The following is a 27901-nucleotide window of genomic DNA, read 5'->3' on the forward strand; positions in this document are numbered from 1 at the left end:
ACTGCATTCTCTCCATGCCCACCTCCTTTCCCTCATCTCCAGCAGTTCCCAGCTCCGCTGAGTCTCTCTCCAAGCCAGGGCACAGCCCCGCTCTGAGCATCCCAGCCCCATCTCCAACTTACTTGCCCAGTTCCTCAAAGAGCTGGTACTCCTCAGTGAAGCGGTTGCAGGTGATGGTGGCCATCCTGAGGGGCTGGAAATGCTCCCTCCCAGTGCGGAGTTTGGGGCAAGCAGCTCTCCTCTCGCTCCCTCCCTCTCCGTGTGCTCCCGGGGCTCTCTCCTCGCTGAGGTAAATAAGGGAATATATTTGATTGACAAGCCCAGAGATAATGATGAGGGCAATTTGTCTTCTCAGCTTCACAAGCCTTCGTCAGCATCGCCGTCCCCATGGTGACCACCGCTGCCAGAAACGCCCTGTTTCTGTTGCCGGGGCAACTGCTTCCCAACCCCGCCGCCCTCTGGGGGACCAGGGCCCTGCTGGGGACCCGGCTCGGGGGCTGCCCGGGGGTCACCCCCCTGCTGCACAGGGGGGATACCTAAAATACAACTATTAATGGCAAATTAAAGGCTGTGGCAGTGGTAAAATAATTGGGGCAAAAAAGGTTTCCATGGAAACCGTGGTTTCCATGTTGCAGGAGGATGCTGTCACCCCAGCAACTGCTTATCTCCCCCAAAAAAAATCCAGGCCCTGCTGGTACCTGCAGCAGCATTCCTGGGGGCCCTGGGGGCTGTGGGATGGGGCCACGCTGCAGCAGGAGGGAGCAGATGGAGCAGAAGTGTGTCAGGAGAAGCTGGAGAAATCATGGCAGGTCCCCAGGTCCCCAGACTGTCCTGCCTCCAGCCAGGGTCCCCAGAGGGGCTGGCCCTGATCACACTGCAGGGAGGGCTGGCTGCTCCCTCTCCCCCCTTTGCTCACTGTGTCCCCCAAGGGCCCTGGGGTTCCCCTGGAGCAGCTCCTGAGGGTCCCCCCAGAGAGGGACGAGCAGCCTGGCCTGAAGCACAGCTAGAGGGGAGCAAGGGCTGTGCCCTGTGGTGCTGTGTCCCTGGGCTGCCCAAGCCAGGGTAGGAAGGGGGGAGTTTCAAAGTGGGAATAGGAGGACGGTCTGGCCCCCAGTCCTTGGACTTTTTTGTTGCTGAGTCGCCTCTCTGCTGTGCTGAGCATAAGAAAGCACAAAAAGTGCAATAAAAGTGGAGCTGTGAGGTCCAAAACCTCAGGGAAGGGGTTTCCCTCTGAGTCCCCACCAGCCCTCACTGGGGATCCAGCAGCACCCCCTCTGTCTACACCACCCCTTGCACTTTGCACCTGCTGACTTCCCCCAGGAGAGCTCTCTACTAAGCTTTTGTCCCATTTCTGGATGATTTTGCATCAGCAGGGCCCTCCTCACAACAGGAGAAGGGACTCCCTGTGCCAGCTGGGAGAGCACTGCCTTTGGCAGCTGAGATGGATTGAGTTCCCTTTCAGGCTGCCATGGAAGGGTTAAAAGGAAAAGAAAAGGTTCTAACCAGACAAAAATAGGGAGAAATCTTTGAGAGGGGAGAGAGGAGGAGCAGAGAGGGAGAGAAGAAAGGAGGTGGAAGTGGAGGAGGACAGCAAGTGGCGGAGTGAGGAAGAGGAGGGGGAGGAGGAGAAAGGTCTAATGGCTTTTCCATTAATTGCACCATTACCCACCTTCATCCCCACCTTGCATCCCTGCATCCACCCTCCTGCTCCTGCCTGGTCCCATCCAGGGGACCCTGCTGGCAGAGCAGGGACTGATTCCCAGCCATGGAAGGGCACAGGGATGGGGCCACAGTCCCCAAGGGCTGACGACCTCCAGGCCCACCCTGGCCGTGCCCTGGCACGGGCAGAGCACCCAGGCACCCTCCCTTGGGCTGCAGGCAGTGCACATGTGCCATCCGTGCCCCGGGGACATGACAGTCACCAAAACACCTCCAGGCATCTGCACAACTCCTCCCCATGCTGCTCCCACAAAAAGGGGTTCATTCCCCACCCCGGGGCTGTGCCAGGAGGTGGGGGCTGCCACGGGGGCCGGTGCATCCGGATGTTTGTGGGAGTGCTCTCCTCCTCCTGCAGCGTTTTGCTGCCAGCCCCCAGCAGCCCCCTGGAACCCTAGAGGCAAGAGCCCCCCACTCCCAGGACCCCCTGGATGCCCGTGGGCAGCTCTGAGCCCCCTCCTCAGTCCCACTGCCTCCCACCTGCGCTGCTCGTGTCCCCGTGCGCTCGGCAATGTGACCTGCCCCCTCCCGTGCCACCCCCGCGCTGCCACACGTGCTCAGCCCCACACGCGTGACTCTGCGTGCTCCAGGGGGAGGGCTCTGGCCCTTCCTCCCCCCGGGGCCCTGCTGCAGCCCAGCCCCTCACCCGGGCAGGGCTGATGGCACAGTCCCCACCCGGACCCTGCCTCCCTCCCCAGGGCTCTCTAGGAAAAGTTTCTCCCTCTCTCCTCTTCTCTCTATTCATTTTTTTTTTCTTTTTCCTCGACATTTTTCCTTCTGAGGGTAAGGGGGTGTCAGACTTCTGCGTGCTGAACAGGCTCTGCTTTGCTGATTATGTTTTCCCAAGCAGGAACTGCTGTGTGGTCCCAACCCTGGGTGCCTGGGGACAATCCCAGGGGAGCAGGAGCTCTGGGTGGGACCTTCCACCTCTGGGCTGGGGGCTCCCCTGTAGTGGGGAGCAGTGCCAGCCCTCTCCCAGAGGCCTCGGGATATCCTTAGGATGTGTCTGTTCCCAGCCATCCCGAGATTTGCTCCTGCAGGGCTTTGGAGCCATGCTGCTCTCCTGCTGCCATGCTCGGGTCTGGCCACCTGATGGAGACCTTCATCCCCACTGCTCCTCTCCATCACTGGGCTGGCCTCTCCAAAAATGCATCCTGCTCTCCACACCCTGCTCCAGCTCTGCCTGCAGAGCTTCGGTTTCTGCCCACGGGGATGCCCCAGGGTGAGCACCCGAGGTTGGATGCTGAACCCCAAGCACACGGGATGGGCAGCTCAGGATGGACCCACGTGTCCTGGGGGGGCTGCAGCAGTGCCCCTGCTCCCAGGGGATGGGGCTTGCAGCAGTGCCTTGCCCACCAAACCAGCCAGGCTGCCAAATACATACTGCAGAGATCCCAAAATTACTGGGACAGTTTCACATGTAAGCTGGGGTCTGGGGGATGCTCAGTTGCTGTCCTCTGGGAAGCTGAATTTGGGGTTATTTTTAGATAAGATTATAAATACTGTGGTGAGGAGAGCTGATTTACATTTAGGGCTGTGTTTGCAAACGTGCCCTGTCCCTACAGGCCTAGCACTTGCTCCTGCAACCACAGGAAGGTGGTTTTGGCTGAGACAGGGTGCCCTCAGTGCCACCCTCTCCCCTACAGCAGGGTTCACAGGCAAAGGCCCTCCTGGGGACATGCCCATGATACCTGGGGACACTCAGCAGGTGCCATGTGGCTCCCTGTGCACTGGGTCTGAGTGGGGGGACCTGCAAAACCACTCGTCCTCAGATCACTGGCATGAGAAAGGACACAAGTGCCCCTGATGCAGAACACCTGAGCTGCTCAGGGTGCTCTGCCACAGCCACTGGGGCAGTTTGCTGGGATGCCCATCCGCTGTCCTGATGCTGGGCTTCTCCCCTCTCTCGGGTGGGAGTTGCCTGCGGGGCTGGAGAGGCTCTGACGTACCCCCAGTCCTGCCTGATGCATCCCATCCCTATTCCATCCCCGTCCTATCCCATCCCCTCCTCTTCCCAGCCCAGCCCAGCCCCACCCTCCTCTTCTCCTCCCCATCTCTATCCCATCCCAACTCCATGCATTCCCAGCCCATCCCCTTCCCCCTCGCTCCAGCCGGCAGGCTGCAAACAGCCCGGGTGGGGACAGCCTGTCCATGGCTGCAGGTAGGCAGCCACCACAGCCCCCTCCATCCCCAGGGCCCCCCTCATCCCCTGCCCTTCCCTGCCAGGCCCCGTCCTACACCCGGCTCCTGCGGGGCTTGAAGGGAGGCTGGCAAGGAGGGGAGCCTCAGCCCGTCTGTGAAAACACATCTCCCGGTGCAGGGAACTCCACCGCCCGAGCATCTCTCCAGCTGCATTAACCCCTTGGCAGCCACAGCGTGCACACAGCCCCAGGGGACTTCAGCTCTCTGAAAACACAGGGGTTTGGCACATAGCTGTGTTTTTCCCAGCACAGACCATTAATGAACATTGCTCAGATGAGGAGAACACGTGGCAGCAGCTGCATCTCCTTTCCCAGCCCAGTGTTCAGACACAGCACAGCTGGAATCAGGGGTGAAGGACAACTGCTGCCCTCGGGCTGGAGGCTTTGCTCTCTCCAAGCACCCAGAGATGCTCCTGCCCACCTCTCCTCTTTGTTTTCAGGGACTAAGATTTTCCTTCAGCTGTTTCTTCTTGCAAAGATTCAGAATCCAACTCTTTTTAATTAAAAATACAAATGACAACAGATCCACCACTGTGGCCAGGCTGAATGCAAACCCAGCATCAGCCCAGCAGATCCAAACCTGGAAAGAGGAAGTATGACCAGACGAACATTTTCATGGGGATGTTAGTAAAAAGGGAAGGGAGAAAGATTGAGGATGTTTTCATGGAAATTTCCATTTTTGAACAAAAAGAAAATAAAAGAAGGACTAAACTTGGATGCATTTATGTAAATATGGAAATGAAAGCTGTTTCCCGAGCCTTGTCACCACCTCAGGTCCAGCCCTGCTCTCCCATCCCCTTCAGCACCAACTCTCCCTTAACTAATATTTGTTCCCAAGCCCCTGCAGCATCACCCCCTGCTCTCCCCTGGCTTTGGCTCTGCCTGCAGCAGCCTCCTCTTCTTCAGCAAAGTGTTGCTTTATTTTCAGCAACTGCTTGGCTCTGCCAAATGGCAGCCGGTGCTGCAGTCCCGCTGATGGAGCACATCCCCAGGGACCAGGCTGCCTGGTTTGGTTTGAGGTAGTGTGAGGATGTGGAGCATCCTCTTGGGGCTCACCCAGGTGATGTTGTGGGGACCAGTCCTCTTGGAGCAACATGCTAAGGGAGCAGGGATGGAGATGGGGCTGATGGAGGAGCTGAGCCCCCTCTGAGCCCTGTGCTTGGGATGTGCCTGCAGGGATGCAGGGATGCAGGGATGCAGGAGCCAGCGGGGTGGGATGGCACAGCGATGGGCGTGCGCTGAGCTGCGGGGACTGGCACACACGCTGCCACACTCCAGCTTTTCAAACTCCTTCCCAGCTCCACAAGAAGAGGCCTCCTCTCTTCTGCCTTGCTGTCAGCTGGTTTTTTTCCTTTGTTTCTATAGAAAATCCCAATACCCCCAAATAATCCAGCTAAGAGTAAGAAAAAAAAAAATACAAACATGTCATTTTCTTCCCATCCTCATCCCTCTCTCACACACAGGGCTTGAAAGAGCACTGAAAGGTATTCAGTGTGCACGCTGCCAATTGTCACATCTTTCAATGACAGATTTTAAATGAATGTTATTTTGCAAGGGAGAAAGAGAGGGGGGAAAAGAGAAAAAAATAGAAAGCCCACACTGCTCATCCAAGAGCTGACAAGTCCTAACGGGCCTCATTTTCCAGAGACAAAAATAACTATTTTCAAAATTCACAGCAGGGCCTTCGCCTACACACGCTGCACCAAGAGAAACCTGTGGGGAGAAATGTAAAACACATTGTGTAAATGGAAATGCACCATGCATCCAGAAGGATTTTAAAGCTATTTACCCCCTTCCATCCCCGCCAGCTCTCCTGTGAGCGCACGTACGCACGCTGTCACCCCGCCGAAGGCACGGGGGCTCTGCTGGCTTCCCTGGCCCCTGGCAATCCCTGGGCTGGCTCCCCCAGCAGTGGATGATGGGGAGGTGTTTTCCTCCCCATGTGTGTGCTGCTGGAAGAGCAGTGCCCATCTGAGAGGAGGGGACATGGCGCGGTGCTGGCAGGCAGGAGACAGCCCCGTCATCCCTGTCCTCCACCGTGGCTTCAAAAGTCCTGCAGCTGCAAAGCAGCAGATCAGCTTCTGCAGAGACCTTCTTGAGATCTTCCCTCTGCCCCATACTCAGCAATGGGATGTGGGGACAGGGACAGCTCCAACACTGGGAAGGGGCAGACAGGGTGGTTGGCTGGTTGGATGTGTAGGATTCATAGGGAGGAGCAGGGGTGCCTAGAGGCTTGCACATGAGGGGGGTGTCCAGGCAAATTTTGGGTGAAAGGCTCTGCTCTACCCATGTAGAGTCCACCACCAGAGCCTGGGGCAAACCTGCCTCCCAAATGTGGGACCACCTCTCCTCTGGGAGCATCCAGCCATGACTCCATGGGCCACAGCTCCTCATCAGGGCTGCTCCTGGCCCCCCAAGCCTGGGGAGAGGGGAAGCCATAGCCCCACATGAGGTCACTGTAGCAGCATGACTTAGTCCAGCCACATTGATCTCAGGTCTGACATCCATGGTCAGGAATCCAGCCCTCCACAAAGAAGCAATGTGGTCTTGGGTTTGGGGAAAGCCCTCGAGTTCCCAGAGCAAGAGCAGAAGTTGCAGCTGCTTGGGAACAGGCTGAGAGCCAGGAGCAAATAGAGGGAAATGACAAAGGTTAACGTGAAGGCAGAGCCCCCCATGCCTCCTCCTGCCCTTGCAATAGCCAACACTTAAAGCTTATGATTGTCTGCAAAATCCTTGAGGAAGGGTCTCTCTCTTTGGAAGCAGCTGTGCAGGGCCAGCCAGCTCAGCACAATCATTCACCACCACCAAGCTCAGCAGCAGAGACCACATTGTCCTTCCTCACCCACTGGGAGCAACTCCCTGTGGCCACCACTCCAGCCAGGGAGGAGAAGTGTTTTGGAGTGAACCCTGGAGCAAGGGAGAGCAAGAGAGCACTGGCCACCTCCCTGCCTGTCCTTCTCCCTCACTCCCATCCCATGGCACTGCAGTCCAGAGCTCCACCCTGGCCAGGATGGGTGGATGCTGGGGGAGTGTCCTGTCAAATGCGGTTGGACATGAGCCTGGTGTTCAGCTTGCGGAAGAAGGAGCGCAGCTTGCAGATCTTGCATTTCTTCTTCTTCTTGTTCCTGCTTTTTGGGGACTCCCGGCCTCCTTCCCACTCCTCCCCCTCATCCTCAGTGGCCCAAGGTCCCCAGGCGCCGCCGTTGAAGTCTGGGTGAGCGCGGGGGTTCTCGGCAGGGTACCGCACCGGGATGGCCGTGCGGTTGTAGTGCACCAGCCTCATCAGGAGGCTCCTGACCACGTCTGGCCGCTGCTCTGAGAGGTCGTAGCGCTCATAGGGGTCGGCAGTGATGTTGAAGAGCCACACGGATTTCCTCAGGCCATCAGTGAGACGCTCCAGGTTCCACCAGCTCCCTGGGAAATTGGTCAGGGTCTGTGGGGGTATCCAGTCGCTGTACCCTGGGTCGCCAGTGAGGAGTTTCCACTCCCCAACCCTGATGGAAGCTTGCACAGCCGTGTTCCAGATGCCGAAGCCGTCCTCCAAAGAGCCGTATTTGGCGTGGTTGTACAAGGGGTCAATGTTGTGCAGGATTTCAGTGCGTGGTGACTCCTTACCTTCACTGATAGCAGGCCAGACATCATAGCCATCCAAGCCTTGGACATTGCTCAGGTTGCCCCTGGCCAGGCTGACCAGAGTAGGGTACCAGTCTGTAATGTGAACCAGCGCCCAGCTTGTCCGACGCTTGCACTTGATCAGGGGACTGTGGACAAATCCAATGCCCCGCACTCCCCCTTCCCAGTACGTCCCTTTGCGACCCCGGAGCGGCCAGTTGCTTCCCCCAGAGAAGGTCTGCCCGCCGTTGTCAGTGGAGAACACGATCACACTGTTGTCATAATAGCCATACTTCTTGAGGGCCCAGGTGATGTTCTTGACCGCCTCGTCCATGCAGGTCACCATGGCTGCGTACTTGCGGCGCGCGACGTTGCCCATGGAGCGGTAGCGGTAGATGTACTCCTTGGGGGACTGCAGGGGCGTGTGCACTGCTTGGAAGGCCACGTAGATGAAGATGGGCTCCTTGGGGCTGTGGGATGCCAGGATCTTGCTGACTCGCTGGGCATAGAGGAAGGTGGAATATTTCCCGCTCTGGTCCCACGCCACGTCCTCCCCCTCGTGCAGGTCGTAGCCGCACACGTCGGGCCCGTCGCAGTTGTCGTAGGTGTAGTAATCCACATTGCCTGTCAGGGAGCCCAGGAAGGTGTCAAAGCCCCGGCGAGTGGGCAGGCACTCCTTCTTGTAGAAGCCAAGGTGCCACTTGCCCACCATGTGCGTGGAGTAGCCGGCTTCCTGCAGCTTCTGCGGCAGGGTGACCTGGTCCAGGGGCAGGCAGTTGGGCTGCCGAGGGCGGATGATGGAGTGCTGCAATCCTGTGTGGATCTGGTACCTGCCGGGAGGAAGAGCCAGAGGAAAGCAATGGTGATGAGGAGCAGTACTGGGTGAGGATGTGATGGCACTTCACGTGTTGGAAACCCAAAACGAATGCAGATTTCTGTGTCACCCAACCCAGCCCAATGAAGCAAGCTCCAGCCAGGGACAGAGAGCTCCTCATCCATCCATAAATACCAAAAGGAGATGCAAAGGACACAGAGAGAGGCTCAGCAGACATCTCACAAAAATGCCACCAGCATTTGTCCCCACTGCTGCCAGCCTGGAGAGGTGGCTGGGCTGTGTCAGGGCTGGGCAGCACAAGCAAGTGGGTTCATAATGCCCCACCTGAATGTCCCCACCATCTGTCCTCCCCTGCTTTGCACACCACAAAGATGTTTGGGACCCCTCAAGAACCATCAGGAGAAAAGGGAGGCCTTTGCTTGGACAGTGGTCCAAGTTGCATCACCCCAGGCAGTTGGTGACCACATCCATAGGCACCTCCCTGGGCTCACTCCTGAGGAGGAGGTGGTCTGGCGGGATCTGCCTCCTACAGAGAGAGCTGACCACACAGCACTGCTCCAGAAAAAGCCCCACCAATCCTAGAAGGCAGAATGGCCCAGGATACGGGGACATCTGACTATGCTGCCATGGGAGAGGGCAATAGAGCAACATCCAGCCTGTGCTGACCAATGCAGCACTGAACATGCATGCAGGCAAAGCACAGACCAAGGGCCTCACAGCAAATCTCCAAGGGCCAGCGTGTCAGGAACTACCTGGGGACACAGCTCCTTGCCCAGCACCAAACACCTCCTGACTAGAGACCACCCTCTCCCAAAGTGGCATCCATTACCCAGCAGCATCCACATCTTTGCTCTTGCCATGTGCCACTCTTTATCCTGTGTGGAAATCAACTATTCACCCAGGAAGCTTTCTAGAGAAATCCAGATCTGCTGGAGGATCTCCATCCTCTGCCAACACACCAGGGCATCGCTCTAGCAGCAAGGTGGGGTTAAGCCCCTCAGAGAAGGGACCAAAGGGGGACATGAGCAGGCTGTGAGCAGGCACTGGCTTACCTGCCAGTTATCAGCTGGCTCCGGGACGGGGTGCAGATGGGCTGGATGTAGTAGTTCTCCAGCTTCACACCCTCTGCTGCCAGCCTGTCCAGCGTCGGCGTCTGGATATCTGAGCCGTGATAGCCGATGTCATGGTAGCCCTGGTCATCGGTCAGAATGAAGATGATGTGGGGTGGCCTGGTGAAGGTGGGAGGCGGTGATTTCTCCATGGGGTCTGTGGCCACATCGGCCACCAAACTGGGCTTCATCCAGTCCCAGGACAAATAGCCAAAGCTGAGCAGGCTGACGAGCGAGAAGCCCGTGAGGGCATAGACGGCCATCCCGGAGCGCTGTGCTGCGTGCCAAGGGTGTTACTGTCCCAGCATCGCCTCAGAGCCACGAAAACAGGAGGTCTCCCCCTCCCTGACCTAGAGGATGCTCCCCACAATCCCCGCAGCCGGTTTTGCGGGAGCAGCTTCCATCCAGGCACACTGGCGTGCACACAAAGAGCTTAATCCGCCGGGGCTGGGTCGCCTTCAGTCAAAGGAAAATGAGCCCAGCGCTGCTCCAATCGCACACATCTGCACGGCAGGACGGGCTTCCCGCACGGCCCGGGGCCGCTCACCAGCGTCCCGAGCGCCGCAAACACTTCCTGCCTCCCTGGGGCTTTCTGCCTTTATGGAGAGCTCCACAAAATCCTCGTCAGACAAAGTTTCTGTGGCTCCTCGCCTGCTCCAGCCCTGCGCCTGCCCGGTCTCCAGCCGGCTCCTCGTTAAACTCCTGCGGAAGAGGGTGCTAAAGTTCAAGCCAGGGGTGCCGAGCTCTCCTCCTCACTCTCCGGGCAGGAGCCGCCCTCTCCTTTTCCCAGCCTCCGCTCCAAGGCACGGTCCCAACATCTGTCAGGACTTGTCTAAGCCGCCAGGTTTATGGGGAGCTGCCGGCTCGGCCCCTCCCAGCTCAGCGGCTCCAGCAAAAAGCTGGGAAGCCTCAGGGCATGCGGGGTCCTTCCTAAGCGTGGCATTCCCTGGGCCACCGATGCTCCCCTCCCTGCTTGCCCCGAGCACGGACATGATCCGTGTGTGACACATGGACCAGGACCCCTGGTGGGATGCTCAGCTGAAGCCCCCGCAGCATCCAGCCCGGCCGGGCAGCGGGAAGGGCGGATCTCTGTCTGGGAGGGATTGCTGGGGCCGGCTGCCCACACTGGCAGGATCACCATCCAAAGAAATCCTGAACTAGGAGAAGCAGCAAAAACTTGTTTGAACATCCCCAGTGTTAATAAAACCACCCGGGGACTTGCAGAGCACTGAGTAGTGGGTGCTGCTGCACACATTTTCCAAGTGGGGAAACTGAGGCAGCGAAAGGCCATTGTCACATGAGAGGGGCAAGGTTTGGTGGGAACCAGAGACTTCTGCCAGTGCAGGGGTACTGATCTGAGCTCGGGGTGATGGGACAGGGGGCCAGTGCCTGATGCAGAGGGAGGATGGGCTTCTCCTTCCTGGCTTTAGACACAGGCACAGAGGATGGGGTCAAGGACAGGGACCAGGACCAGCTCCAGCCAGGGCTCAGGGGCTTGCAGGAGCACAGGGAGGGGTGCAGGGGACAGAGCAGGAGGCAGGGATGGATCACTGTGTTCTGTGCTTTTCCCTGCTGGCAAGAACCCCTGCTCACTCAACAGCTCAGAAAGGCTGGGCTAAGCCCTTCAGTGAGCTTTGATTAATCCCCAGGGCTTCATCTCTCGTTTCTTCCACCCAATTCTCTTCTCCCTTTCCCTTTCTCCTTCCCACCACTTGCCTCCCTTTCCTTCCCCAACACCTTTAGTTTTGAACAATATCCTCCTCCTGCAAAAACTTGGACCTGACTGAAGGGAAAGGGAGGTGGGGGATCCAAATTCTCCTGGGTCCTGTGTTCTCCTGTACACATGGCTCTGTACACACCCCAAAGCAGAGTTATTGTCAGGGCTTGCAATCAGAGTTCTTCCCAAATAATAAATAATGGTCCACTTGCGTGAGTGTTACAGATGAGAGAGGAAATTGAAGATGTCAGGCCTGAGACATGGCAGAGAAACTGTGCTCAAGGCAACACAGATCACTGATAAACTATGTCTTGCTTGGGGCCAGGGGATGAGGAGGAGGGAGGTGCAGGAGGGGGCAGCAGGAGGGATGTGTGGCCACAGGAGTGGGTCTGGATCCCACCTACGAGGAGCAGGGCTGGATCCCACCTCTGAGGAGCAAAGCAGAGCCAAGCACCTCCTGGGTGTGTGGATTTGCTGCTCCACAGCCGTGTGGTGGGTCACATCCAGCTCACACCCTTAGGATGAGGAGGCACAGGCTGGGAGAGTCATCCAGAGTTTCAGCTGCTGTCAGTGGCCAAAGCTCAGAGGGTGGAAGGAGGGAAGGAGGTGGCAGCAGGGACCTGGGCAGATGCTGACAGGGGCAGGGGACCTTCTGTGCCAGCCAGGGCAGCTGGCTCAGTTAAATCAGTGGTGGGTCCAAGCCGGGCCCAGGTCTGGGGAGGAACCAGCAGGGTTAACTCAGCTGAGGGAGCTTTTCCAAGAGCCAAAGGGTGAATAAATAGTGAATTTGTTGGCAGTGACCCTGCTCGGAAGGTTCAGGGACAGCTGGCTGGGTCTCAGCAGCACATGGACACCTTCTGAGTGCTCCTCCAAGAAATTATAAAAGGGTGAAAAGCAGCAAGGGGTGCAGTAAGAACACTCTAGATCCCAGGAAATGAGGTGCAATGGCACCCTCCAACCAGCCCCACTGATATCAGGACAGGAGGCAGGAGAAGGGAGTGGCTAGCAGGGAGGAGGAGGAAGAAATGACAAGTCTGGAGTTTTGGGGTCAGGACGATTTAAGCTGTCTGCACAGCTGCTCTGAGAGTGATTAATGCATCACAAGGTCTAGGGATGGAAAAAGTACTCAGGGCCTGCAGGCACCCCCTCAACCGCTCTTAATTCAAGGCAGTCACTCGTCCAGCCTCACTCAGAGATGCCTCAAGAGCCAGGAGCTTCCTTGGAGAGCTCCAGCATGTTGCACAATGGGGAGATTTCCCCTGGCAGCCGGCCCGGCTGTGAGTGCTGAGCCAGCCAGCCGACCCTGCCTGCTTTGGTCCCGCATCTGCCCTGGCAAGGACAGCCCTGCTCCTCCCATCACACCAGCTGCTGTGACACAAGACACTGAATCTCCCTCCCAGCCTGGTCTGCAGTGGCATTACCAGTTCAGGATGATGGGGAGGCCCATCAGGTGAGCTGGGTGCTGGATATGGGGCTGGCAGCAGCTCTGTGGGCAGAGCATCACCCCCTGAACCCCACTCCAGCCCTTCCAGGTGCCTGCAGACCCTTCCCAGCTGGAACCAAGCTCCCCATGCTAAGGAATCACTCAGCAACCAGGGTAAAGTCACCAGCCAAAGACCAAAATGCTCCTTTTTGGTGCTTTTACACCCAGGAACATGACCTGCAGGGCATCAAACCCTGACCAGTGCCTGGACCAAATCCCTCCATGTCCCTGCAGCTGTCACAGCTCCTCACATTTGCACAGCTGGTTCTCTGACCAAATATTTAATTATTCCTTTTTCTTTTTTTTTTTAATTATTAATTTTATGTGGCCTGGGGCAAGAATGAAAATAAACACAGCCCTTCCTGCTTTTTTCTCCCCACCACCCCCCGGCTCCGGCCGCACTTGCGTTTTGGCTCCGAAAGTGCTCGCTGCAAATGGGGTTATGCAAACAGGCTCCACATATTTCCCTGTGCCTGAGATCTGCCACGAGGGCCACACAGCAAAGTTTAAAACTAAGCCTCAAATCTTTCTTTTTTCTTTTACTTTTTTCCTCCCCTTTTCTTTATTTTTTAACCCTTCCTGAGGCCGTAGCTGTTTCAGCCCTCAATACTGCCTTTCTCCTGCCATCAATGGGGCATTATGGCAGGGGATTTATTGGAAGCAGAACTCCCAGGCTTTACAATGGGAGCTCTGTGCAAGGCAAATATTGCACAATCTGTTTGCACGCCGCCAGCTCGCTGCCCTTCCCCTCCGACAGCCCCACTCACGCCTCGGCCTCCGGCCTGCTGAAACAGGACCTTAAAAATCAGAAAAATGAAAGGTTTTTAATAAGTCCCCTCTCTCCTGCTTCAGAGCAAGACATTTGACCTAACAGGGCATCAGGGAGCCCCGGAAAAACACCTCTTGTCGCTCTCGCCTCTTAGATGTTTAAGGGTTTCCACTCTCCCTGGCCAGCCTGTGATGCATTTACTCTTTTATTGGCATGATGAAAGAGGCTAGGCAAGTCTGGAGAAGAAGGGAGCAGTCCCAGGAATGGGGAAAGGTTGTTTTGTCTAGAAAGGGGGGAAAAGGCTGACAGAAGGGGTTGGCCAGGTAATTTGTGATGCAGGAAAGAGGCTGGAGGCATCACCAGTCTCAAGCCCAGGAGAGGATGGGGCTGGAGGTGAGCGCTTCTCCACTGACTTTGGGAGCCTCAAGGTGGTCCTGGACATCATGTCCTCAGCCTGGTGAATGGTTCTGTCCTGGTCTTCTCCCTGTCAGGAGCACTCTTTGCTCCCCAATGTCTTATCCTCCAGGGGTATCCCCAAGGATGATTTTCACTCCCTGGTGGATTTCAGGCAAGCAGCATTTCTGCCAGGCCCTGCCTCCTCCCCTACCAGCCCTCCATATTCTTTTGCCTGCTCTAGGACCTCATTTTTCCCACACAGAGCCCAGCACCTCTCTGCCTCTGGCCACATGGACCCTGTGGATAGAAACCAATTTTCTAGTGACAACCGCTGCGGCAAGACCTCCACCAGATTACAGGGTTTGGGTTTGGGTTGGGGAAACTCAGAGGTTTTTAAACACACCATAATTCACTCTCTGGGAGCTGGAGCAAGAGGAGGAGAAAACAGCAAATCTGCATCAGTTCCTGGTTATGCAACCCTGATCACTGCTGAAAGGACGAGGAGCAGTGCAGCAGCAGCCGTGGCACAGGATGCCAAAGCCACCACGGCAGCACGTTATGGAGCAGGGAGGAGAGCATCAGCTGTCCCTCTGACAGGGGCTCTGGATTTTTTTCTGGAAGCCAAACAGTCTTTTTTTCAATCCCCTGCCTGTACTTCACACCATTTGAGCAGTTGAAAATAATCATCACCATCAAAAATGCACTTGGAAGCCATAGCAGAGTATTAGAGTCTTTTCTAATCTAAACCATAGCCTCTAACAACACATGCTGGGCTTGGCCAGGGTTTGTTCCCCATCAAAACACTGCTGTTCCCCTTCCGCCTCTCCAGGTCCTGCAGTACCAGCAAAATAGGAAATAAAAGCCCTGAATAAGAAAAGTTCCTCTTAGGGTAAGGAATTTTTCTTCTGTTTTTGGTCACTGTGATGATGCATCTCAATGATTCTGCAAATCCTCCTGTGAAATTACTTCTACGCCTTCCTGCTCATGTTTGTTTTCTTCCTTCTCTCTCATTCAGGAGACTTCAGTCCATCAGCTTCCTTGCCTTCACATAATATTCTTTCCCTTGCCTTTTCTCCCCCCTCTGGGAAACTGCAGCTTGCCGCCTTCTCCTCTCCTCTCTCTAACGACTTGCTTTGAAGAGCTGGAGAGGAGCCCATGGGTTTGGCACTGCTCCCTCCTTCCCATGCCTTATGGCAAGCTTTCCACGTCGCCTGGGTGCTCTCCCTCCTCGTCCTGCTCCCTCTTCTGCAGCCCAAAATCCAGCACTCCCTGAAGCGAGGTGCTCCCCGCTGGAGCTGTGCAGCAGAGCCCCGGGGCTCACGTCGTGGCTTGGCAGTCTGGATGGAGAATTCCCTTTGCTGAGAACCAGGGATGAGTGGAGATGTGGATCCCCACAGGTTTCAGAGAGGGTGACAGGAAGCAACTCAAGTCTGGCTTTGCAGGCAGGATAGGCTGGAGATAGGGAACCTGCCCAGGTGTGGCAGTGTTTGATAAAAGGTTGAGAGCACGTGGGCATTGCCTGGTCCCGTCAGGCTCTCATGGCTCAGGTTCCTGGTGTGGACTTTGCCCCCAAGACACCTTCCAGAAGGACTGAGCCTTGCTAAAAAAATGTATAAAAAAAGAGTCAGCAGTTCCCTGGCCTCCGAGGGCTGTCTTTGAAGCAGAGAAGGTCCCAAGGCAGCGGAAGGAAGGATTTAAGCGTTTAGCATAGCTGGTTTCTGGCAGCACTGCCATGTGACCCTGACACTGGCTTCCCCAGCTTATTGATTTTGGACTCCCCCACCTTCATTCCTGACACAATTTATCATGGGAGACACAGAAACTCCTCAATCCTCAAAGTATGCAAGACGCTGCCATCACTTTCAGCCTCACCCAGGCTGGGAAAGAAAGAGCAATTCTTCCCAGCACCTGCCTGGCAAACATCTCCCCATCCCAAAGCCATTCCAGGCTGCAACCCAGCACCTTTGGTGGAGCCCCTGAACAGGCTTCCCTCCTGGAGCAGCCATGGCCTTCAGGTATGAGGGACTCAGCAAACTCCTGGGTCCACAGGAGCAGCCCCAGTCCCTCCATGTCCTCCTGATAGCCCACCAGGGTCCTGGCTCTCCTCCCAAGCCACAGCAGAGCAAGGGACCAGCCATCCTCTCCCCAGGGCTGGGCAGCCTCCTGGCTCCTGCCTGCCCTGAAATTCCATCTCCCCTTTCAGGTGCAACCTCTTCAAAGGCAGGCAGTGGGTTTGGGCTGGCAGGAGATGCGAAGGATGGTGGGCAGGGTGCCCACCCAGAGCTCTGCCTGCTGCCCCGAGCCAAGGCATGGAGCACGAGCAGGGTGAAGCCCAGCACTCCCCAGCTTGGCTCAGGTGCCTGCCCCAGACAAGGAGCCCTTTCTCACTGCTGAGCTCGCAGCAGGGCAGGGCAGCATGGCCTCAGCACCCTGCTTGTTTATAACCCCACTTCAGCACAAGGAAAACACACCTGCCCGTGCCAGCAGGGCTCACATCTGTACCCCCTTCAGGCAAACAGCCCCCTGTTTATCCAGGATGTGTTTCCTCAGCACCTGGGGGCCCCAGCAGAGATGCTGCTGCTCCCCAGCACCAAGGGTTGTTTTCCATCCTGGCAGGCGACAGAGTCAGAAAGCTCAGGAGTGGCATTTCAAAGAGCTTGACATCAAGGCTGTCCACAACCACACTGCTGGAGCAGGAGTAGGGCAGGGAGCACGTCTGGCCAGACCCCACAGCTGCTCTCTGCCCACCCATCCCTGCAGGCAGCAGCAAGCCCTGGGCAAAGGAGCTGGAAGCTCCTGCCCCCACCCTTCCAAAGGTCTCTGTGCTGTTGAGCACTGTCTAGGGAGTGGTTCAGAACAGGCAAAGAGCTCAATTAGACACTGCATTGCTTAATACAAAAGGTATCAATAATCCAGCAGGAGATGAGAGCTCTTTCTCGCCCAGGATGCCAAGAGCACAAATTGCCTTCTTGTAAAAGAAAGGCTTAATTTCCATAGAACATGACAGATTAAAGTACAAGTGGGTGGGTCCACTCTATTATTCATCAGTCTTCAGTGCTAACAGAAGAGGGTGTGCTGCCTCCTTTGAAGTTTCTTCGAAGGCCCAGGGTGCCCACAGACATTTTAGCAGGGTGGAAAGCAAAATATGAGGGAATGGAGCTTTGAACACTGAGCACCCTGGGTTTCCCTTCGCCCTGGGTTTGTAACACAGCAGCCTTGCTGTTGCTATTGCTTCCCAAGAGGAGTCAAACCAGAAGGTCCTGGTTTAAACCCAGACACCCTACAGACCTTAAACTAGCAGAGAAGAGGTCCAGGACAACCATGATGCTGTATTAGCTGTGCCCAAAGCCAAGCAGAGCTTCCTTTCCTGGTTGTGCAGTGAGCACTGTCAGCAGAGAAATCTAGGATTAAACTTTGGAGCTTGTATTTCCCCCCTCCTGAATGGGAAACAGAGCAGAATAATGAGAATAAAACCCAGTTTCTCTCAGCTGAATTTACTGAGGAGAACACTGGAGTATTTCACTCAAACAGAAAACTCCAGGAGTGATTCCTCAGAGGCAGCACATGGCATTTGCAGACAAACTCTGCAGGGTGAGATTTTGCCAGGGGAGGTTTAGATTGGATGTTGAGAAAAATTTCTTCACTGAAAGGGTAGTGAAGCATTGAAACAGGCTGCCCAGGGAAGTGGTGGAATCACCATCCCTGGAAGTGTTGAAACATATAGATTTGGTGCTTAGAGACATGGCTTAGGAGTGAAACTGCCAGTTCTGGGTTAATGGCTGGACGTGATGATCTTAGAGGGCTTTTCCAAAGTTAACGATTCTAAGATTTTGTGATGGGTGCAAATAACATCATTCCAAAGCAGAGGGGCCTGGAGCAGCCTCCTCCTGGAGCCATGGGTCAGGGTGAGCTGTGTTCACTCCAGTGCAGGCAGCTGCCCACCAGGCATCATTAAAAACACCAGATCAAGCAAAGAGATGCAGTTTCCTAAACAGAAGGCACCAAACCCAGCACTGGGTGACCATGTAAGGCAACATGGGCACCCAGCAGGACAAATGTTGAGAAGGGGTTGGAAGGGCTTGGAGGCAAAGTCCCAAGCTGGAACTGGGAGCTGGAGCTGAACCACAGCATGTGCACCAGGACTCCTGCCACACACAGGAGGAGAAATGTGCTCTGTTGGAGAAATGTGCTCTGCAGACACTGGATGTGGAGCATCATCCCCATTTTCCAATCCCACCTGTTACCATTGAGGGTTTTCTGCTTGTAATCACAGGCATAACTTACAGGGTGGTTGTTGGGAGGTTTTGAGTACCTATATCAATACTGCAGAGGGTGATTCATGATTATCTGCAGTAATCCAGAAGCTATACAAAAAATTGCTAATAATAGGTCTTCAAAACCGACATCTTTAGTCAAGATAAAAAATGACTGGAAGAAAATCCAATCATGCTTTGCTAAAACTATAAATGGAAAGGTATTACCCATATTCAGCTCCCCTAAACACCAAGCTAAATGCAAACAGGGGATGCAGCTCCAAGTCAAGGCAGGGTTGGGATCCCACCCTGGGAGAAGTTGATTCTCAAATATGCTGAAAGCAGCTCCCAGTGTACCAGGTGCCACAGGACTGGCTTAAATCCGGGATGATGGAGGGGATTCAGGAAGGGGAAAGCATGAGCACGGATTATGTAGCTGCCCTGGCAGCACATGACAGACTGTGTGCTGGCAACTGCAGAGCTGCCAGAGCCGGGGCTGCAGCAGTGGGGATGCGGATGTGGGGCCCAGCAGGGTTCACAGTCCTGCTGAACACCATTTATTTAAGGCTGCTGTGCAATCTGATGCACAGTTGCTAGGTGACCAGAGCCCAGGGATGCGAGGATAACATGGGAACGGCTGCGCAGGTCAGCCCTGGTCCAGCTCCTCAGCACCACATCTCCAGGATGGTCTCTGGGATGCATCAGGATGTGCCTCCAGCACAAGGAGTGGGATAAATACTGACCTTGTGCAAGGAGATGCCACGCACATGGTCCTGCCCCTCAGCCCAAGCTCTCGGCCAGGAGAAGGGAACAGAGCCTTCCCCAGCCCCAGGTCCCAAGCCTTCCTCTCCCTTGCAGTTCCCACACTCCTCCTGCCTCCAAATGCCTGCTTACCCTGTTGGGAAATCTCTTCTCACCCCGCCTGACTCGCAGTGTTTCATCTGCCCACGGATGGAGAAGCTGATAAAATGTGCTGAAGGCACCAAGCTCCCTCCATCCGCTCCCCAAGCTCGGCCAAACCCACGGCCAAGCCCCGAAAATCTCCCCTGCCATTAACACTGAAACAGAGCACAGCGTCTGCAGGGCCAAAGTAAACACGAAATCTGCAGGGATTTTTGTGGTATTGAGGACAACTTAATGACTGGAGCCCGAGGCAGATTTATTGTCACAATTTTCACTGAGGTCGGTAAAAGCCAGCGTGTTGCAAGCCGGTCGTTAACATTGGCTTTGGGCTTTCACAGTTCTGCCTTGGGGAGGGGCAGAAAGTGTTCCTGTGTGTTGCTGTGGGACCGAAGGTAAGCATGGGATCAGCTGTTCCTCTCTGAAAAACTCTGGCCCCGTTAGTTTCGGCATAACCAGCCCCTCTTCCACCTTCCCCACCGTTCTCAAGGGAGAAAATGTTTTCTCCCACCTCCCTCTTGGAGGGCTTCACAGTCCCAGATGGGTGAGGAAAGGTGGGCTTTAACCCCATGGCAGCTCCTGGGAGCCTAAAAGAGGAGTCTTTCTTACTTTTTTCCCTACCAAACCATCAGGCATTTCATACCAACCACTTAAATGAAACCAGACTCCTTAGTCCAAGCAATTACTCATAAGCAGCTTCTAATTACTTCTAGTATTTAAAGAGAACAGAAAAGAATCTCCTTGAAGTGTAAACTCAGTGAAGAAGTTGCAGCTGCAAGGAAAAGCCTGTGTTACCCAGGCACATCCCCTCCCTCCTTCACATCACCCCATGTCCCTGCCACACATGCACCTCCCAAAGCACTTAGGGGGCAGTCAGCCCTTTGTCCCCTTGCCTTTTTACCAATAACAGCACAAACAACAGTTAGGATTTGCAAATATACATCCCAATATACCATATCCATATGTGCACTCCTGTAACAGCATAAGGGGTAAAAGGAACCCACACTCCATGGGAAAAAGCTGCCCAGCTCTCCGGAGCAGCCAGATAAGATCAGAGGCTGGCAGAGCCACCGTCCTGTGTGCTGCACTGCAGGCTCTCCCATCCCAGCCCAGATGAAGCTCCAAGGGAGATGGCTGCTGCTCCAGGCTGGAGATGCCTCGAGCCCACACCCGCTGCCCCGGCCTCCTGGGACACAGGGAGGGTGAGACTGGGGCTTGGAAACCTCCCAGGGCACTTCAGTCTTCTGTCTTGGACAGTGCCTCGGGCAGCTGCTCAGAAGCACGGGTTGTCCTTCTGGAAGCAGAATTGCAAAGATCATCCTGCAGGAAGTTCCCCGGTCCCTGACCACACTACACCACGGGCAATGCTACTGTCTCAGAGGCAGAAGGGACCATTGGTTCTCCCCAGGGAAGGCCACAAGGGTTGGGATCTGCAACAGAGTCCCCACAGGGCCAAAAGACACCCAGCAGTACATGGCCGTGGGCAGAAGGCTGCAGCCTGTGAGGTGTGACATGTCCAGGGTGACCACACACTGGCACCTGGGGGACATCCCAAGCAGAAAGAAGAGGAACAGGAGCATCTTCCCTTTTCAGTATCACTTCAGGTGGCACAGATTCTCCTGGAGCATCCTGTCCAGTGGCACCAAGCTGCCTCCATCCCAACCTTGTCTGAGTTCAGGCAGCTCCTCCACCAATCCATGTGTCTGAGCCCCCAGCACGTTTGGAGCACTGGAAGGTGCAGGTTTGGCTGGCCACGAGCTCTCCATGAGCACAAAAAACAGCCATGGAGCAGCTCTCTGCTTTTCCAAAATTACTATAAAACATGGGTTTCACATTAGACCACCAAGGGGGAGCAAGGGCAAGGCTTCTCTCTTTGTCTGCTACAGCAATTTTGGGGAGTTTCTCCCCCTGGCTTTTGGCAACAAAAATGGTTTGCTGATGCCAGAACTGATGCTAACTAAAGCTAGGTGGAGTAAAAAGTCCCCAGCTCCTCAGTACCAGCATCCCATTTCCAGCCAGCTCTCTCTTCCATCCAGGACTTCATCAAGGACTTTCCAAGAGTCTCTGGTTGCCCTCCAAAGGGGATCACTGTCCTCTGCCAGCCCGGGACACCTTTGGGTTTGTCCTGGGCCACCACAGCACAGGATGGCACTTTGTCACCCTCTTGTGGCTCACAAGGGCTGGCAGGCTGGCTGTGGCTTTGAGGTGGCCACATCCAGGACCTCTGCTCCAGGGAAGGCAGGGGAATGCCTTCAGCACCCTCCTTTTTCCAGCATCCCTGCTTTGGCCTTTTGCTCCCGGGGACTAGGGGAGGCTGTGCACCCCCAGGGGACTGGCTCTCCCAGCTCTCCTGCCCCACGAGTCAGGAGTCTCCAAGGCAATTTCAAGTTCAAGGAAGAGCTTCCCTCAACCAAGACATCCCTGCTCACCCCACACTCCCAGCAAGCCATGGAAAGTGCCTGCGAGTCATTCAGGTTGGGTTGCTTTAAGGCATTCCCTCCTTCCCGGTTTAGGTGGCTGAAAATCTCCTACCAATTCCCAACCCACCCAAATCTCAGCTAGGAAATTAAGCTGCATCAGCCTCTGAGACAGAGAGAGATTCATTCCGCTTTATCTGAAAGCCATTCCAAGTATGTCCAGATTCCTAATGAAACTTGGATAAAGCTCCAGAGATTAAGAACAGTGCAGGGCTTTTTCAGATAATGGTTTTCTTCTGTTCCCAAGAGAAACATATATAGATGTGCTTTGGTGGAATCTCTGCATACATTTTTTTGGCAGAAAAGCCAAAATAAATCCTTGTGCTGCAACAACCCTCGAGCAAGATAAGGCAAAAATCTGTTTGCAATTCCTGCATATTGTTGTCACACACAGATAAACATGGCATCTCTGGCCATGCTGCCCCTTCAGCAAGGCAGGGAGAACAGGCACTAATGTTGCTACAGAAGCCCATCTTGGCTTCCCCATCAGTGCAGGTGCAAATCTGGTCCCCCCACATGTTACTTCTTCACAAGCACACATGTACCTGTTGCTCCCGCCTTAAACTTGAGGTTTTTTGGTACATCAAAGTTACATCAATTTGGAGAATGTGCTTGGAGCCAGTGTGGGGATGTGTACCACTTGAGCAGAAGCAAAGTTCCTCCCAGTTCACCTGGGAAGCCCAGGAGCAGACAGGTTTGGGTCCCAGGAGCACGAGCTTTCCATCCTGCCCACCTTCCTGTCTGGCAGAGGGCAGAGGCTGTGCTGGGTCACCCACCCACCCCTCTGTGGCTGCCTCTCCTGGGCAGGGGCAGAGGGTTTGGGCTGCAGCCAGTCAGGCTGGCTCAGCACTCACACTTTTAGAGGATGAGGATGCTGTGAGCAGGACCCTGCCCACCCCGGCTGATCATGCCACAAGCATCAGGAAGGGCTGGCAGCTCTGTGACATGAGGCAAGGCTCATGCTGGATGTGCTCACACATCTCCCCTGCCTTCAGATGAGCCCCGCCAGAGCAGGGTAGACCCTTGCAGGGTGTCATGTCCTTTGTGGGGTCCCCCCTCAGCCCAGAGCCGCTTGGTCATGAGTGCAGGTCCTGGAGGAGCCATGTTCTTCTCCACTCTCCTCCTCCTGAGGCAAAACTCCTAAGGAAGGAGGCCTCCATGACTGCCCAGAGCACTAAAGCATCTGGCATCTGTCCACTCCACTCCTTTAACCACTGTGGCTTTTTCCATCTTCATAAGCAGGGAAAGCAATCAGCGTAATGAACGTCTCTGAGGCTCTCACCAGGGCTCTCAGGATGTGCTAAATGAAATAAACACACATCAAGAGCCCATTAATGGGGCTCTCTCGTGCCCAGCAGCCACATTCAGGCACAAGGGGACCAGGAAGGGATGCTAATGTACAAAGCAGAAACCCTCAGAAAGAGAGGCCTAAATTCTTACTTTTTTTTCTCTGTTTTTAACCCTGTTTTCAGATTGCTGCATCCCCACTGCTGGCACATGGCTGTGCCCCACTAGGATGGTGCCACAGGGAGGGTGGTGGGCCATGCTGCTGCACAGTGATGCTCCTCACAGCGATCCTCCCCTGGTGATCCATCCTGCTGAGCCTTCCTCTCTTTCCCAGCCTCCCAGACTCTACAGGAGCGGAATTCAGAGCAAACCAGCTGGCCACAGGTGGTGGTTATGGTCAGGGACTGTGGGACAGAGACTGCCAGGCTGGGGGGACAAATGCTGCTGGTCTGGTGGGAGCACAAGCAAGAGGCAAGTGTCCTGAGGCAAAGCAATAGGATACACCACAGCAGAGGGGCAGCTCACTGCTGAAAAAAAAGGGGTTGTTCCTCCTTTCTCAGTCTCATATTGTGGCATTTAACCAGGAGCAAGAGTTTTTCTCTGCTCAGAATGGAGCTGAGGAAGCTCAGGAGGCTGGAAGGACACAAACCACAGCTCAGGTCCACAGCAGGACCCCGGCACAAGCAGCCCCTGCCTCCTTCCCTTTTTCTTGCCCCACACCTTTGGACTTCAGTTGGAGCAGCAAAGGATGCCCGATGGGAGAAAAATAATACCCCAGATCCCTGGCTTCATGAAGGCAAACAGAGCCCCTTCCCTCTCCTCCCAAGTAGAGCTGCTGAGTCCTGGATCAACACAGCAGAGCTGTTGTGGCTGTTGGTGTTGGCCGTGCTGCAGGTGAGGCTGCCAGGCCTTTTAACAGGGATAGGCTTACAAAGGAGAGCAGGAGCCTGCGGGAAAGCAGGGCTGGGCTGGGGGCTGATTAATAACAACAGCCCTTCTGCTCGCTGCATCCATGTGCGTTGGATCTACTCCCCAAAAAAATGAGAAATTAAATGGCCTAATGCTACTTGATGTTCGGTGCCAGCACTGAATATCTGCCACGCCAGCAGACACACAGGCAGTGAGACACAGCCAGAGACACTTCCAACCGAGGCTGTTAAGCATATTGCAACAAAATGTTAATGTCACGTCTTCTGCTCGTTGGAGTTCTCAAATCTGTTCTTTCAGCTACCAAATTTAAAAGACTGCTTTATATTCCGCAGGCTCAGAGGTGACTTTTTTCCCCTCAGTTAATTAGTTTGAAACTAAAAGGGCTGGGTCACTCTGAGTTCCAGTGATGGAGCTGTTGGGATATGGGTATATATATATACATTTTAATATTTTTCTTTTCACTTCTGAGCTGCTCCTTCTCATCTGGCAGCAAGCTGCCAGAGAGTGAGTCAATATTATTTGATGCCTGCCTCATAGCTTAGGGGAAATGATCTGATCACCCCAAGCAAAGCCTCAACAGCAAGCAGCCACATCACAGCCCTCAGGTTTGGCTCTGAGAGTCCATCCTGGCTGTGGGGCCAAGCAGGAGGCAGGTGTGGGGACACAGCTTTCCAGAGGGGCCAAGGGCTAAGCTGGAGGTGCTGGGGAGGGCTGTGATTCACCAGGTTAGCCTCCCTTGATCTTGTTCTTCCACCTTGTGCAAAAATCTTTTGAACATAACATGAGAACTGAGTATCATTTATAACCCCTGAAGTCCCTAAAGGCAATGTGGAGCAGATGTTTCAAAACTAAACACTGGTTTCACCACTGGCAAAGTGTCATGGGCTTGGTTTGGCCTCCAGGAATTGAAATTAATGAATGTGACTTGGACACCCAGGTTGGGGAGGGCACCTGCCACCAGGCTGGTGGGGAGGCCTGAACGATCCTCAGTGTATTTGCAAAGCTGGAGGGAGAAAGCTGAAGCTGCCCAAGCGAGGGCAGCAGGGCCTGTGCACAAAACAATGCCATGATTCATCCGAGATTGCCATAACCCATCGCATTTCATCAGGATGCTGTGGCATTTAAAATGGCATTTCCTCCCATCTGCTGTGCATTAGCAGACAAAGAAAAAGGAGGAGGGGGGAGAGAACAGCAAAACAAAGCGGGGGGGAGAATAAAACGGGATTCCTGAGTCAGACTGTTCCCAAAGCAGCTCCTTGTCCTTGCAAATCCCAAGCCCACCGGCTGGGCAGAGGACGGTGACAGTGGCACTGGCCAGGGACAATCCTGCCCCCGGCGCTCCCTGGCTGCAGCCCAGCACGGTGCCCTGACGTGGTGAGATCTGCTGTGATTCAAATCCCTGCCGAGCAGCACCTGGCAACCCCCTCCACACCCAGAGCTGCCCAAGCAGGGGCCCCACTGAGCAAATCCCCACAGGCTAATTTTGTCATTTCCTCTGCTTCTCAGCCCTCCTCAGATTTTCCTTTGCTTTGTACCTCCCTTCCCTGACTCATCTTCCCTTGCAAATAAGAACCCCTTTCTCTGTCCCTTCACTGCTCCCCCTGTGCCTCTCTCTGCCCATGCTCCCACCTTCTCACTGTCCTGTAACACCTTTCATCTCCATCTACCTCCTGCACCTTGTCCTGCCCCATCTCCACCTCCTCCACACTCCTTTCTCTGTTCAGCCCAGGTGGTGCCCCCAGGGCTCTTTCCAGGAGGCAGAGGGCTTGAAGCTCTTTTGACAGGGCACTCGTAGTAGGGAAATTCAGCTCAGCTTCTGAACTGGCCCATGAATATTATCCTTCTAAACATGACTTGCACTTTCAGCCAATGCTCTGACCCATGAGACACACCAGAGTTACTTGTTGGGGGTCACAAGGCTCCTGTCCCTGGCCATCCATCCCACCCTGTTCTGGAGCTGAGGCAGAAGGAGCATTGTGTCTGCAGCTCACGTTCTGGATGGGACCAGCAGCCATGAAACAGGTCAGGTGAGGAACTGCTGCAGATGAGGAGCAACCAGAGCATCTTTCCTCTTGTCCCTGCTCCACAAGAGCACCTTTCCTCTTGTCCCTGCTCCACCACCGTGATGTAAACACCAGCAGCCAGAGGCAGAAACTTCCTTAGGGAAACAGCTTGGGACCTTCCCACATTTAGACCCCACACGTGCTGTGTACCACCTGCCCCGTGATCCCCATGGATCACAGTCCCTTTATTCTGCAAGCCCTCATGAGGCATCACCAACCCCACACGCACCAAACAAAAGGCAAGAGCGTGACAGGAGATGTGTCCCACACTCCTACCACACATGACATGCCAAGGTGGACAAAGCTTGGAGAGCAGCAGTGTCCCTGCAAGCCCAAGGGTCCTGCAGACGTGCCTGGGGGCTGTCAGCTCCTGCTGGGGAAAACGCAGCAAGGACAGAGCTCCCCAGCCTGCAGGCACACTCCCTGACCCCAGGCTTGGCTGCGACACAAGCAGTCATTCAGAACCGAATAGGTGTGGACAAGCTTGACCCCAAGCAACAACCAGGGAGCCTGTGAAAGTGGCAGCAAGCAAAGACCTCAGCTTGTAGGCTGAGGGCAGGGAAGGGCTGTGTGGTTATTAGCAGACGGAGCTGAGCTGGCTCCTCAATTACAGCTGTTTTATCCTGTCTGGACTTCCAACAGCTTCCTCCGATCCCTTCGTGACTCAGTGTCTTGGCATGGAGAACACATACCCGAGAGGTTGGCTTTTGAAATCCACCAGGGACATTTCACCTTCCTAAAATAAAGAGTGGGCAAAATATTTTCAATCTCCTTCCAAAAAATGTGCACACAAAATAAAATACCACTCGTTAATAAGCGTGTGTTGTTGGGTCTCAGCTGGTTTTGGGCTGGGGTAGATTTTCCTGGTTATAATCATGCGGCTGTTTGCTGACTGAATAGCTGTATTTATTTTTTGACATGTTTACTAACCACCTCAAATACCGTCTCTACCTGTAATTGTGGTGCAGCACACATATTATTTTTTTTTTCAGATTTCTTCATTCAAGTGGGTTGTGTCATTCCCAGGCCCTGCGCTGAGGTTTGTGGAGTGTACTCGTGGTTTGAGGGAATGAAGCTTTGGACTCAGGTGACCCTGAACTATGGCAGATCAGTGAGGAGATACTTGGTGGGGGCAGGGGGAAAATGGAGTCGATTTTTCAAGCTATTTGGGTACTCAGAACTCTAAAATCCTCTATTTGCCTTTCTCAAGCAGTCTCTTGTGAAAGTGTTTCCTCCCATCTGTGCCCATCTATCTTCCTCCCTTCCAGGTTTTATTGAAGTTGGTCAAAGCCAAACCCTTTATGCTTTCTAGTGCATGAGCCACGGGAGAACAGGGGAGGCCTGAAAATGCAGCAGAGCAGGGGCTAGTTGCATGCTGGGTGGCTTTCCCCCGGGCACCCTGTAAAGAATCGTCCCTTGGCACGGAGATCAGAGGGCTCTGGAAAAGCCGGGCTGGCATAACACCTCCAGCCCCCCCCTGCAGGGCTGTGCTCCCTCTCCCTGACCTGAGGGTCTCTTTGTATTGTCCCACCCCTGCAGGTTAGCAGGATGCGCTCCCCTCCTTTGTCTCTCTGCTGGCATCTTGATGATTTGCTAATCTGGTCACCTGCCACCCTCCCGGTGCTAAATGTCCCACCCACCCTCTGCCCAGACCTCTCCAAACGGTGCTTTTGCAATTCCCAGCACCACACAAGCCTCCATTAATAGTTTGACATTTGTTTCAAGACGTTTGCTGCCCAGGAGAGACCCTGAGCCCGGGGCAGCAGCTCCTCTAATCACCAGGCTGCTGGGTTAGTGTTCAGATTTGGGATTTTTAAATTTAAATAAATAAAGCAAACTGAGCAATTCTTGGAGATATAAAGCCATTCCAGACCATGTCAAAGTAGGTCTAAAGCTGTTCATCCATATCCCTGCAGCAGACAGAGCTCTTTTTGGGCTCCAGCGGCTCACTCTGAACCCAACCTCACTTTCTTAGGCTGCCTCTGTCTGCTCAGCCCCATCCACAGCCTCCCCAGGAGACACCCTTCTCTCCTCTCTATCCTGGGATGCTTCATCTGCCTTTTCCTCTCCAGGCAGGGCCACAAACCAGGCCACCAGCTAAGACTTTGTGCCTCAGGTCACCTCAGAGCAGCCAGAGCTGTGCTGGGACAGCT

General features: G+C 54.7%; 2 protein-coding genes across 3 annotated transcripts in view; both read right to left on the reverse strand.

Annotated features, from left to right (window-relative positions):
• The window catches only part of CAMK2A (calcium/calmodulin dependent protein kinase II alpha), a 30867-nt gene extending 30634 nt beyond the window's left edge, over window positions 1–233 (reverse strand). For both annotated transcript variants that reach the window (XM_030957117.1, XM_030957118.1), the window contains exon 1: window positions 123–233. In XM_030957117.1, coding sequence (XP_030812977.1) covers window positions 123–184 — 62 coding nt within the window. In that variant the 5' untranslated portion in view covers window positions 185–233. The remainder of the gene's footprint in view (window positions 1–122) is intronic.
• Window positions 234–4397: 4164 nt separating this feature from the next.
• ARSI (arylsulfatase family member I) lies at window positions 4398–10288 on the reverse strand. Its single transcript, XM_030957605.1, has 2 exons — window positions 9417–10288; window positions 4398–8359 (listed from the first exon to the last, which is right to left on the reverse strand). Exons 1-2 carry the CDS (start codon window positions 9734–9736, stop codon window positions 6955–6957), a joined length of 1725 nt encoding a protein of 574 aa, XP_030813465.1. The 5' UTR covers window positions 9737–10288; the 3' UTR covers window positions 4398–6954.
• Between the last annotated feature and the right edge of the window lie 17613 nt (window positions 10289–27901).

Source organism: Camarhynchus parvulus, chromosome 13 (genome assembly GCF_901933205.1).
Source record: "Camarhynchus parvulus chromosome 13, STF_HiC, whole genome shotgun sequence".
NCBI classification, from domain to species: domain Eukaryota; kingdom Metazoa; phylum Chordata; class Aves; order Passeriformes; family Thraupidae; genus Camarhynchus; species Camarhynchus parvulus.